Source organism: Leucoraja erinacea, unplaced genomic scaffold, assembly GCF_028641065.1.
Source record: "Leucoraja erinacea ecotype New England unplaced genomic scaffold, Leri_hhj_1 Leri_69S, whole genome shotgun sequence".
Taxonomy (NCBI): Eukaryota; Metazoa; Chordata; class Chondrichthyes; order Rajiformes; family Rajidae; genus Leucoraja; species Leucoraja erinaceus.
Window position 1 is genome coordinate 262285 of NW_026576619.1, and position 12500 is coordinate 274784.

At 56.4% G+C, this 12500-nt stretch overlaps 1 protein-coding gene across 1 annotated transcript; it reads left to right on the forward strand.

Annotated features, from left to right (window-relative positions):
• Positions 1-1593: 1593 nt before the first annotated feature.
• On the forward strand, positions 1594-10244 carry LOC129694514 (membrane progestin receptor delta-like). Its single transcript, XM_055631230.1, is given in 10 exon segments — positions 1594-1630; positions 2238-2287; positions 2289-2357; positions 2360-2478; positions 5423-5629; positions 6686-6782; positions 7776-7799; positions 7956-7991; positions 7993-8077; positions 9439-10244. Coding segments are annotated over 10 exon segments (1068 nt in total). The 3' UTR covers positions 9783-10244.
• Positions 10245-12500: the final 2256 nt, after the last annotated feature.

Here is a 12500-nt window from a genome sequence, read left to right on the forward strand (position 1 = left end):
CGGTCACGTAGTCTAAATGGAACCGATATTAATCCACATCCAGTTCGCAAGTCAGCAGTCTATGCTGGTGATGTGAAGCGTTTGGGTGTTCTAGCACTTAACGTTGCCGTCCTGTCCACCCCCCCTTCCCTTTTTTATCCCGTACAAGGCCAACCGGAGCACTCAGCCGCCCCCACCTCACCACAAACCCTCAGGCCCCTCTCTCACCCTCACCCAAACAACCCAGCAAGCCCTTAAACCCGCTGCCCCCCTCCTCCCCACGATCGACACCGCCCGCCCCCCCCCCCCACCCCTCCCCCGGAAGGCCCCCCCCCCCCCCCCCCCCACCCCCACCACCCCCCCCCCCCCCCCCCCCACCCCCCCCCCCCCACCCCACCGCCCTCCACCCCCCCCCCCCCCGTTCCACGGGATGATCGCCCCCCCCTCCCCCCCCCCCCACACCCCCGCGCCCCCCCCCCCCCCACCCCCCCCCCCCCCCCCCCCCCGCCCCCCCACCCCTGGGACTATCAGCTAGTTCCTACCCCGCGGTGGTTAGCGTGTAATCACACGCGCGTCGGCCGACTTTTGGAGGCGTGTTTAGCTACTACCTCTCCTTTCTTTCCCCTCTTCTCCTTCCTCGTGTCTCTCTCCACAACCAATTTAAAGTAAATGGACAGGTACTAACTACACTACGAAGATTATAACTATTGAGACGGACACTCGGACCTATACTGACAAGATGAAACTATAGGTTGCTGTTTCCCTGAATCATAACCATAATCCTGATTCTACTTACAACAACCTGATACACCAAAGACTCAAAGACATATGATAACGGACGGATCATCCAATCAGTATCACGTGGTGGGAAATTAAAATAAGTTCATCTCAGATTCAGATTCAGATTCAGTATTGTCACATGTCGTGGACAGAGTACGGGAACACGAAAATGCACTGTGTAGCATCAACTAACCCAGGCGACATAGCAAGTTTTGATAAATCATAGCAATATGAATCCGGGGGGCGGGTGGTGATTGGCTCACCGGGTACGTTGTTGAGTAGAGTGATGCCGCTCCCCTAGTCTGTCTCCGCGCCTTGCGGGTTTCGGTCAAGCGGGAGACCCTGTTAGCGCCTCCCGGATGGTAGGAGGTACACATCCATGGTGTTTGGGGTGAGAGCAGTCGTATGGCGATGCTGAGCGCTCTCCGCACACAGCGCTTGCTTTGGCACAGATACAGGAAATATTGGGGAAATTAATTGGATTTATAAATTGGCCACCCCTGATCTGGAATGGCCTTAATGAAGCAGAGTAGCCTTTGGTATGGACTGCCATGGTGTGAAACCATAGATCGAGAGTACTATTACAAGGTCAAGCGCTGGTAGAGGGTCAGAGCAGTGAGGATCACAGGGGCCAACAAACTTTCGCCAACTCACAGAAGAGGCGAGTTGACTCATACTGCTTATCAAGTAAGGTTGGGAAAAGCCGCACAAGAGAGGTCCTCGATAACAATCACGGTAGACAAGATTGGAGGTGCTGCGTCTCAACACGCGTGAGGCAGTCATCCGTAATGTTATGGGGTGCTGTGAAACCAAGGTGAGGTAGAGTCTAGGGCGATGGAGTCGGGGGACTCTTGGGGAGAAGGCAATACACGTGAGCAAATTATTGGATTGGGGACCTGTCCCAGAGGGCCAGTGGATCGGCGGTGCTGAGTCGACCGTTGGATTGGACTCTTTACTTGAGATGAGTTTATATATTAGGTCTAGGGCTAGATTGGTGGAGTCAAAGGATACTCGGGGAAGAGCTCAGGCACGGGTAAACTCGATTGGTTTGACCGGTCAGTTTCCTTGTCTAACCACAATGAATGGCGGTGCTGGCTCGAAGGGCCGAATGGCCATCCCTCAAAGGTCACTCATCCTGGCGGGGGGGGGGTCTGGGGCGGGGGGCGGTTGTCCGTCGGGGGCATCGATTTTGGTATTTGACAAGAGTTTGCTGCCTTAGAGCGCGTAGGGACCCCGGGTTTCAATCCGAGTCTTACGGGTGCTGTCTGTGTGGAGTTTGCACGTTTCTCCTCGTGACCGGCGTTGGGTTTTCTTTCTCCTCAGGGTCATCTCTACGCATTCGAGGGGGTTAGTTCAACCCCCCCCACACTCAGTTAAGACAGTGTACTGTGAAGTTCACTGGATTTCTTTGTTCGGGAGCTTGGGCTGAGACTTGGTGCTCCTGTATGTGCCACTTCACACGGACTGTCTCTTGGCAGCGTACTTCCTGTGGCGGCTTCTGGTGTCCTGGCACTCGGTGGACTTCGTACAACGAGGCCTACGCCTGGCCTCTCCTCGTCGTAACGTGTTCTTTCAGCTGCCTCTACCCGTTCACCTCGCTAGCTGCGCGCACACCTTCAGGCACCATGTTCAAGCCGTAACGCCCGCCACGTCCTGCACTGCCTCGGCTACGGTGGCCGACTGCTCGGGCACAACTAGCAAGCTTACAAATACGATTAGGTACAGACCGTGCCCCAGCCATGTAGACAGTCCTATGTGTAACTCCTGAAAACTCAACCTCCCTCCATAACCCCAACTGAGTCTAACAAAACCCCCACCCCAACCCTCCAAACCCTCCCTCCCCCCAAGCCCCTCAGCTCCCTCTCCTCTCCCTCCCTACCTCCCTCCCTCTCTCCCCCCTCCCCCCCTCCCCCTCCCTGAGGTCTCTCCCTCCGCCCTCCCTCTCCCCCGCACTCCCTCTCCCACCTCCCCCCTCTCACTCTCTCCCTCACTTCTCTCTCTCCCTCCCTGCCACCAACCCTCTTCTCCTCTCCCTCCCTCCCTCCCTCCCTCTGTCTCCCTTTACCTATGCGTCTCTGGGTCTTTCCTCCCCCCCACTTCCTCCCGTTCCTCTCTCCCCACCTGTCCCTCTCTTCCACTCCCCCCTTTCCCCCGACTCCCCTCCCTCCTCCCTCATCTCCTCTCCCTCTCTTCCCTCCCCTCTTTCCCTCCCCCCTTTTCCCTCCCTCTCTTCCCTTTTCTCTCTACCCTCGCTTTTCCCTTTCCGAACCCCCGCAGACACCCCTCTCTATCCTCCTTTCCCTCCCCCGCACCCCTCCTCCCTCATCCCTCCCTCCTCTCCCTCCCTCCTCTCCCTCCCTCCCTCCCTCCCTCCCTTTCCTCCGCTATCTTTTCTTCTCCCGATCTCCCACTCCCTCATACTCCCTCTCTCCGACCCCCCCAACCTGGTTCCCCCCTCTCCTCTCCCTCCACCCCCTTCTTCTCCCCCCACTCCTTCTCCTCTCCTTCTCCCCCCCTCCCTCCCCTCCCCTCCTCTCCCTACCCCGCCTCCGCCTCCCTCCCTCCATCCCTCCCTCCCTCCCGCTCTCCCTCTCTCTCTCCCGTCACCCCCCCCTCCCTCTGTACCTCCCCCCCCCCCCGCCACCCCAACCACCTCCAAGCTCTCAGTCGCTCTCTCCACGTTTGTCCACGCCCCCCCCCCCCCCCCCCCCCCAATGCGAGTGTGCAAAATATCCCTCGCAGCCTGCCGGTGTCCTTGTGCTCCAGGGAGGACTGAGAGAGACAGAGGCATTGTCTTGGGTCAATAAAGACCCGATTCACGGCCTTGTTATTGAGAACATGACTGAATAAATCTGCCGCCTACACGTTCCTCGCGCTTCCCACAGTAACCCGCGCACCGCTGCATGTCTAAAACACAGACCAAGCCTTGCAGCGATCACAACGTCAACTCAAATGTACGTTTCACCGAGAATGCGTTGTTATTTTCACTTCTCGTCCTCTTGAGACGTTTGGACACGCTAGAGGCAGGAAACATGTTCCCGATGTTGGGGGAGTCCAGAACCAGGGGCCACACAGTTTAAGAATAAGGGGTCGGCCATTTAGAACGGAGACGAGGAAACACTTTTTGTCACAGAGAGTTGTGAGTCTGTGGAATTCTCTGCCTCAGAGGGCGGTGGAGGCCGGTTCTCTGGATGATTTCAAGAGAGAGTTAGATGGGGCTCTTAAAGATAGCGGAGTCAGGGGATATGGGGAGAAGGCAGGAACGGGGTACTGATTGTGGATGATCAGCCATGATCACATTGAATGGAGGTGCTGGCTCGAAGGGCCGAATGGCCTCTACTCCTGCACATATTGTCTATTGTCATGCACTGTGTGTTCTGGGAATGTGTCAGCGGTTACACGAGGAGTTTAATGAAATTACCAGTGGGAATAAACTTGTGGAGACAAAAAAAATAATTAGTTAAAAAGGCAATAAGTGGCCGAGACCCGATGACTTTAATTCTGGAGTTGCCATGGTGATTACAGGCGCGGTAATTATAACTCTTCAATGTTCCATATTCCCATGAATGGGTTGCGCGGACTGAAATGTCCCCTGGTCAGGACAGAGTGAGCCGAGTAGCTGTGACCACAGTGCAACACAACGCAGGCTGACAGAAGTACGAGTTCTCACCTGCCCCCAACAGTTTGCAGGGATTCCGTGCACAGGACAAGTTCATATATTCATAAACTCATAAACCATAGGAGTGCGTCGCCATCTGGTGAACGAGGGTTCGATTAACCAGTGGCCCCATGTGACCAGTGGCACAATGAGGCCATTCAGCCCATCAAGTCGACACTACCATTCAATCATGGCTGGTCTATCTCTCCCTCTCAACCCTTCTCCCAACCATCCCAGTCCGCCCCCCCCCCCCAAACACACACACACACACACACACACACACACACACACACACACACCCACACACACACACACACACACACCACACACACACACACACACACACACACACACACACCACACACACACACACACACACACACACACACACACACACACACACACACACACACACACCACACACACACACACACACACACACTCGGTAGATGGCAGGGAACTGGAGACTCACCTGGTCACAGGTAGAAGGCGCGGACTCCAGAAAGAGAGCGCCTGGGGCCGGGATCGAACCCGGCTCGCTGGTGCATCTCCGACAGGGGCAATATGTTGCCCGATTTAATGTTGGGAACAGCAGATACAGTCTCCAGACAAGCTAAAGCCCGTTCTCATTCAATGATCCGTGATGTGACTACTTTAAAAAGTAACTATTCAACAGAAGAGAGTTTTAGATTCCGTGACCGTCAGATCCTAGAACCAACTTCATTGGACCTACCGCCCATCTCCTTCGCCCCCTCTCTGTCACTCTGTGTTTCTCTCCCGTGGTAGACGCCAAATGCTGGAGTAACTCAGCGGGACAGGCAGCATCCCTGGACAGAAGGAATAGGTGGCGATTCATGCCAGTCTGAAGAAGGGTCTCGACCAGAGACGCTGCCTGTCCCGCTGAGTTACTCCAGCATCTTGTGGCCATCGTTGGTTTAAACCAACATCTGCAGTTAGTTCCTACACATCTTCCCTCCCATTGTGTGGAATTTATTAATGCTCGATCCTGGGCCCTGGTCTACTGCGCTGTAGGACCGGGGGTTTCTCTGCTCCCCGCCAACGCATTTCTAATTTCTCCTCCATAGGATGTGCCATCACCTACCGAGCCTATATAATGGCTGACCGCTGGATCAACAATGCTCTACACACCTGCTTTGTCCCCGTGGCCGCGTTGAACACCTTGGTTTGTACAACACTCTCCTGTTACTCCAGGTAGGCCCGGTTACATGATAATCCCATTAGTTCACGTCCGGATCTAGCTCCCAACACACTTAACGGGGCGAGGGCCGAACGGCCTTCTCTGTTCAAACGTTATAGGAGTAGAATTAGGCCATTCGGCCCATCGAGTCCACTCCGCCATTCAATGCTGGCTGATGTCTCCCTTCTAATCCCATTCTCCTGCCTTCTCCCCATTACCCCTGACACCCGTTCTAATCAAGAGTTTGTCTATCTCTGCCTTAAAAATATCCACTGACTTGTGGCCTCCACAGCCGCCTGTGGCAAAGAATTCCACAGATTCGTCACCCACTGACTAAAGAAGATTCTCCTCACCTTCTAAAGGTACGCCCTTTAATTCTGAGGCTGTGCCCTCTGGTCCTAGACTCTCCCACTAGTGGAAACATCCTCTCCACATCCATTCTATCCAGACCATTCACTATTCTGTAAGTTTCGATGAGGTCACCCCCTCATCCTTCTAAACTCCAGTGAGTACAGGCCCAGCGCCGACAAACGCTCATCGTATTTTAACCCACTCATTCCTGGGATCGTTCTTGTAAACCTCCTCTGGACCCAGCTGAGGGGCTGGTGCAGGGGTCAAGGATTTAGATTTATAGACCACTGGGATCTATTCTGGGCCGAATGGCCTACTCCTGCACCTATTGTCTATTGGCTATTGACCCTCTCCAGAGCCGGCACATCCTTCCTCAGACTGGCCAATAGGAGCCACATCCCGTTCTTGTGAATTCATTAGTTCTAGGGCAGAATTGGGCCATTCGGCCCATCAAGTCTACTCCGCCATTCAATCATGGGTGATCAACCTTTCCCTCTCAATCCCATTCTCCTGCCTTCACCCCGTGAACCCTGACACCAATTGAGAATCTATGTATCTCTGTCTTGAAAGTATTAACTGACCAAAGATCTCCGGCCGTCTGTGGGATCTTTGATCTCTGGGATGTGATGGCCGTTGTGTGACTGGATGGCAGGAGATAGTAACCGAGAGGCGGAATGAGCCAGGCCCGACCTCACTGCCTCCCTGACTTTGTGCTGCAGGTTCCTGGAGGTGGAGCAGCCTCGTCTCAGTAAAACCCTCCGGTTAGTCGCCTTCGCCTATCCCTTCCTGTTCGACAACTTGCCGCTATTCCACAGGGTAAGTCCGTGGGTGTGGGGGGGGGGGGGGGGGGGTGGGTGGAGGAATGGGTGCTGAGTGCACTGGACTGGGAGTCTCAGCCTCGGCGTCTGGGTGACAGAGAGAGCGTGGCAGTCAAGAAGCTGGAGTAACTCAGCGGGGCAGGCAGCATCTCTGGAGATAGGTTTTTGGTCTTCAATCTGAAGGGGGAGGGGGGGGAGGGGAGGGGGTGGGAGGAGAGCGAGTGGGGGAGATGAGGGGGGGGGGGGGGTGGGAGGAGGAGGGGGGCGAGGGGGCAGATGAGGGGGGTTGGGTGGAGAATGGGGGGGGGTCAGCCTCTCCCTCTCTCTGCTGCAGCTATTCCCTCTGTGGGGGAGGGGGTGGTTGGGAGGGGGGGGAGAGAGGGGGTTGGGTGGACGGGGGTAGGGGGGTGAGAAGGGGAGGGGGAGGGGGAGATGTTGGGGGGGGGGGGGGAGGGGGTTGGGGGAGATGAGGGGGGGCTATTTCTGGTTGGGGAGGGGGAGATGAGGGGGAGGGGTGGGGGGAGATGAGGGGGGAGGTTTAGGGGGGGGGAGGGGAGGGGGGGGGGGGCGGAGAGAGAAGGGGAGGAGAGAGAGAGAGAAAGAAAAAAACACAGGGGGGGGGCGAAAGGGGGGGAGGGGGGGGGGGGGAGGAGGAGGGAGGAGGGGGGGGGGGGTGGGAGGGGGACGGGGGGGGAGGGGGGGAGAGGGGGTGGGGGGGGGGGGGTGAGGGGGAGATGAGAGGGGGTTGGGGGGGGGGCAGATGAGGGGGCCTCTCTGAGGGGGGGGGAGGGGGTTGGGAGGAGGAAGGGAGGGGGGGGAGGAGGGTGCTGAGGGGGGGGGGGGATGGCGCAGAGGGGGAGGGGTGGGAGGGGGGAGTGAGGAGAAGGAGAAGGAAAGATGGGGAGGGGCGATCGGGTGGGGGGGAGGGGTGAGGAGGGGGTGGAGGGGGGGAGGGGGAGCTGGGGGGAGGGGGGAGAAATGAGGGCTGCAGCTATTTCTCTGTTGGGGGGGGGGGATGATGAGGGGGAGGTGGGATGAGTTGAGGGGGGGGTGGGAGGTGGACGGGGGGAGGGGGTGTGAGGGGGGAGGGGGAGGGAGGGGGGTTGGGTGGAGAATGTTCAGCCTCTCCCCCTCTCTCTGCTGCAGCTATTTCTCTGTTGGGGGTGACGACTGCAGCCACAACGCCTCTGTGCCTACCCACTACTGGCCACCTGCTGTTCGCCTTCCTCACCTGCTTCCTCTTCGCCTCTCACCTGCCCGAACGCCTTGCCCCGGGCTGCTTCGATTACATCGGTGAGTCTTGGGGGCGGTGGGAGGATGAGCGGAGCGGGTTTGGGGGCCTGGAGCTGGTGGGGGCGGTGGGGGAGGGAGTGACGGTGATGGGCGCCTGATTACTCTCACATTTGGAGTATTGTGAGCAATTCTGGGCACCATATTAAGGGTCTATAAGTTACTCACAATATTCCAAATGCGGCCTGACCAGCGCCTTATAGAGTTTGTATTCAAGTCCTCTTGATATAAATGCTAGCATTGAATGTCCATTCCTTAACAGCGATTCGATTTGCAAATTAACTTTTTGGGAATCCTGCACCAGCTCCCAAATCGCCCTGCACCTGTTGCCAGGTACCCGTCCGGTGTCCGGTGACCGCCCGGTGTCCGGTGACCGCCCGGTGCCCAGTGACTGCCCATTGGTGACTGTCCGGTGTCCGGTGACTGTCCGTTGTCCGGTGACCGTCCGGTGTCCAGTGACTGCCCGGTGTCCGGTTACTGTCCGTTGTCCGGTGGACTGTCCGGTGTCGGCTAATTCCCCTGTCCCGGTCTCCCGGTCCCCTCTCTCCCAAGTCGCGGTGTCTGTGTCGGCGTTGTCCCCTCTCCCTCTGTCCGTCTGTCTCTCCCGTCGTGACCGGTGGACTGTCCGACTGTCCGGGTCCCGGGACCGCCCGTTGTCCGGTGACTGTCCGGTGTCGGTGACTGGTCCGTTGTCCGGTGGGACTGTCCGTTGTCCGGTGACTGTCCGTTGCCCCGGTGTCCGGTGACTGTCCGTTGTCCGGTGACCGCCGGTGTCCGGTGGTCCATTGTCCGGTGACTGTCCGTTGTCCGGTGACTGTCCGTTGTCCGGTGTCCGGTTGTCCGGTGACTGTCCGTTGTCCGGTGACCGCCCGGTGTCCGGTTACTGGCCGTTGTCCGGTGACTGTCCGGTGTCCCGTGACTGTCCGTGTCCGTTGTCCGTCCGACTGTCCGGTGACCGCCCGGTGACTGTCCGTTGTCCGGTGACTGTCCGTTGTCCGGTGACCGCCCGGTGTCCGGTGACCGTCCGTTGTCCGGTGACTGTCCGTTGCCCGGTCACTGTCCGGTGTCCGGTGACTGTCCGGTGTCCGGTGTCTGTCCGTTGTCCGGTGCCTGTCCGTTGTCCGGTGACCGTCCGTTGTCCGGTGACCGTCCGTTGTCCGGTTACTGCCCGGTGTCCGGTGACTGTCCGTTGTCCGGTGACTGTCCGTTGTCCGGTGACCGTCCGTTGTCCGGTGACTGTCCGTTGTCCGGTGACCGCCCGGTGTCCGGTGACTGTCCGTTGTCCGGTGACCGCCCGTTGTCCGGTGACTGTCCGTTGACTGTCCGTTGTCGGCTAATTCCCCTCTGCGTCTCTCCCTCTCCAGGCCACAGCCACCAGCTGTTCCACATCTGTGCGGTGGCGGGGACACACTTCCAGCTGGAGGCCGTGGTCGCGGACATGGGCTTCCGCCGGTCCTGGCTCCTCGCTCACGCCCCACTGCCGTCGTTCGGGGGGACACTGGGAGTGACGGCGGCCGCGCTGCTCCTCAACCTGCTCCTCATCGCCGCCTTCATTGCCGCGCCCTGGCCTGCGCCCCGGGATCTTCCTCCTTCCTCCTCCGCTCCCTGGCCGGAAGGGTCAAGCCCAAGGCAGAGTGAGAGCGAGGGGTCGAGGCGGCGGGGAATCACCGGCCCACGTCCACCAGGGGATGGAGGGTCCGGGATGTGAACACCGGACATGTGGCCAGCGGGCACCGGGCAACTGGACACTGGGCAACTGGACAACTGGACAACTGGACTGGACACTGGACAACTGGACACTGGACACTGGACACTGGGCCTCGCCACTGGCACCGCCAGATGTTGCAACCGGGCAGATGTGTTGCCGCTCACTCATCGGTCAGCAGCAACCAATGAGTGTCCACATCCGGTCAGCAACAGCTAGTGAGTGTCCACATCCGGTCAGCAACAGCCAGTGAGAGTTCTCCAGGAGGAAAGGGCAACGATTGGGCAACGTGGAGCCTGTGCGCTGATTGGTCGCGCTCCAATTGAGGGGTAGGAGCATCTCGAGGGGCCGAAGGGCCTCTTCCATTTTCCCCCTTCCACTTTGGAACATCTGTCCCGGTGTCCAAAGGTAACATTCAGCGAACACATCTGCTCCCCGTCAGCTCGCCCCCCAATCTCTCCTCCTCCTCCCCTCCTCTTCTCACCCCCCCTCAACTCACTCACCCCCCTCCAATTCTCACCCCCCCCCTCAATTCTCACCCCCCCCTCCCCTCCCCCGAGCAAGTGAACCAGCAGCTCAGACCCCACAAGGACTGCACACCACCTGGACACCCCAGTGTACCACTAGTGAATGACCAGTGCACACTATCACCAGTGTACCCGCCCTAAACAGAGTCACCTGCCTCCGCAGCGCAGTGTGGTCGCCCACAGGAACAGGCCCGTGTCTTCACGCCACTATAACCACAGTCTGTTGCCCATTTTACCCCCAGTCACTTCTGCTCGGAGCCTCGTCACCCTTCAGCTTCATGAGAAAATCATCTCGCGTCCATTCCCTGTGATAACAAGTAAACCTCTCGCAGAGCAAAGCTGCTTCCCCAATGGCTAATGGAGTATTTAAACTGGATATCTAGATGATTTAACAGAGTATTTGCTAACTGATTTTAAAGCAATGTTTGTATAGATTGTTTTATATAACATTCCTTGTTTGGTCAGCTCCCACTTGTCTCAACGGACCAGGAGTGAGGGAGACTAGCCCTTAAAACGTGTCAAATTATGTAAAGAATATTCACTCGAAGGATTGGAGATTGTATGGAGGCTTTGAATGTAAAAGGTTCTCGTGTCAAGACACTTGTCATTAAAGTTTACCTCGGGCTCTGACTTTCCTTTGCATTTCTTCACTTGGTTCGGGGACTTCAATGCCTGAGAGACCGATTCCCTTCTGTCCAGAGACACTGCCTGTCCCGCTGAGTAACTCCAGCATTTGGTGTCTATCTTCAGTGTAAATCAGCATCTGTAGTTCCTTCCTCTACTGGGTTAGACTTGTTTAGTGGTTCGTGTCTCTCAACAATTAAACATTTACCTCTGCCGGGGATCAGGGCAAAGCCGGTTCACTGCGCCAGAGATCCGGGTTCAATCCTGTCCTCCGCAGCTCTGAATGTAGAGATGTATCTTCTCGTATTAGTTTCTCCCAAAGACGCGATTTAATCGCCCCCAGCTTGTAGTTGGGTGATGGGGAGAGATTCATGAACGGTTAGCACGATCGGGATGGGCTGAAGGGCCATTTCTGCACTGTAAGACTTTAGGGACCCTCCACAATTCCTTTCCCAGAGGGGAAAAAAATCCAAATTGAACAGTAAAAATGTCCTGAACAGTTTTGATATAAATGAGAAGCATTTGTTCCAGCTCCTCCATTCTGTCTATTCTCACCTAGAGATGTGCACCTTGACACATCCAATCATTAGATCGAAGATAGACACAGAGTGCTGGAGTAACTCAGCGGGTCAGGCAGCATCTGTGGAGAACATGGATAGGTGACGTTTCAGAGTGCTGGAGTAACTCAGCGGGTCAGGCAGCATCTGTGGAGAACATGGATAGGTGACGTTTCACAGAGTGCTGGAGTAACTCAGCGGGTCAGGTTTCTAGTCAAGACCATTCTTGCAAATTGGGGTCAGCAAGGTGACACGTGTACAGGGGCACGCACATCACGGGGACACATAACATGGGCAGCGATGGAGCTGCTGCCTCACACACCCAGTGAACCTGGGTTCGATCCTGACCTTGGGTGCTGTCTGTACAGAGTTTGCACGTTCTCCCCGTGGGTTTGTCACCGGTTTCCCCTCTTCCACTCCAAAGACAAAGAAAATAAGTGCAGGAGGCCATTCGGCCATCAGAGCCAGCACCGCCATTCAATATGATTATTCTAAATCAGTTCCCCGTTCCTGCTTTCTCCCCATATCCCTTGATTCCGTTAGCCCTAAGAGCTAAATCTAACTCTCTCTTGAAAACATCCAGTGAATCGGCCTCCACTGCCTTCGGTGGCAGAGAATTCCACAGATTCACAACTCTATGGGTGAAAAGGTTTTTCCTCATCTCAGTCCTAAATGTCCTACCCCTTATTCTTAAACTGTGTGACCCCTGGTTGTAGACACTCCCCCAACATGGGGAATATTTGGCAGGTTAATTTGGTTGGTAAGATTGTAAATTGTCCCCAGTGTGTGTAGGATAGTATTGATGTGCTGGGATCATTGGTCAGCACAACTCGGTGGGCCGAAGGGCCTGTTTCCACACTGTATCTCAACACTAAACAAACTACAGGACACACAGACTCCAATCCCACGATAATTCCAAGACTTTATTGCCTTTTTTTCCCCACTGGAATTAAAAGGATTCTTGAATTTTCTTTTAAATTACACTTGAGAAACACTTGAATCATTTATTTTCA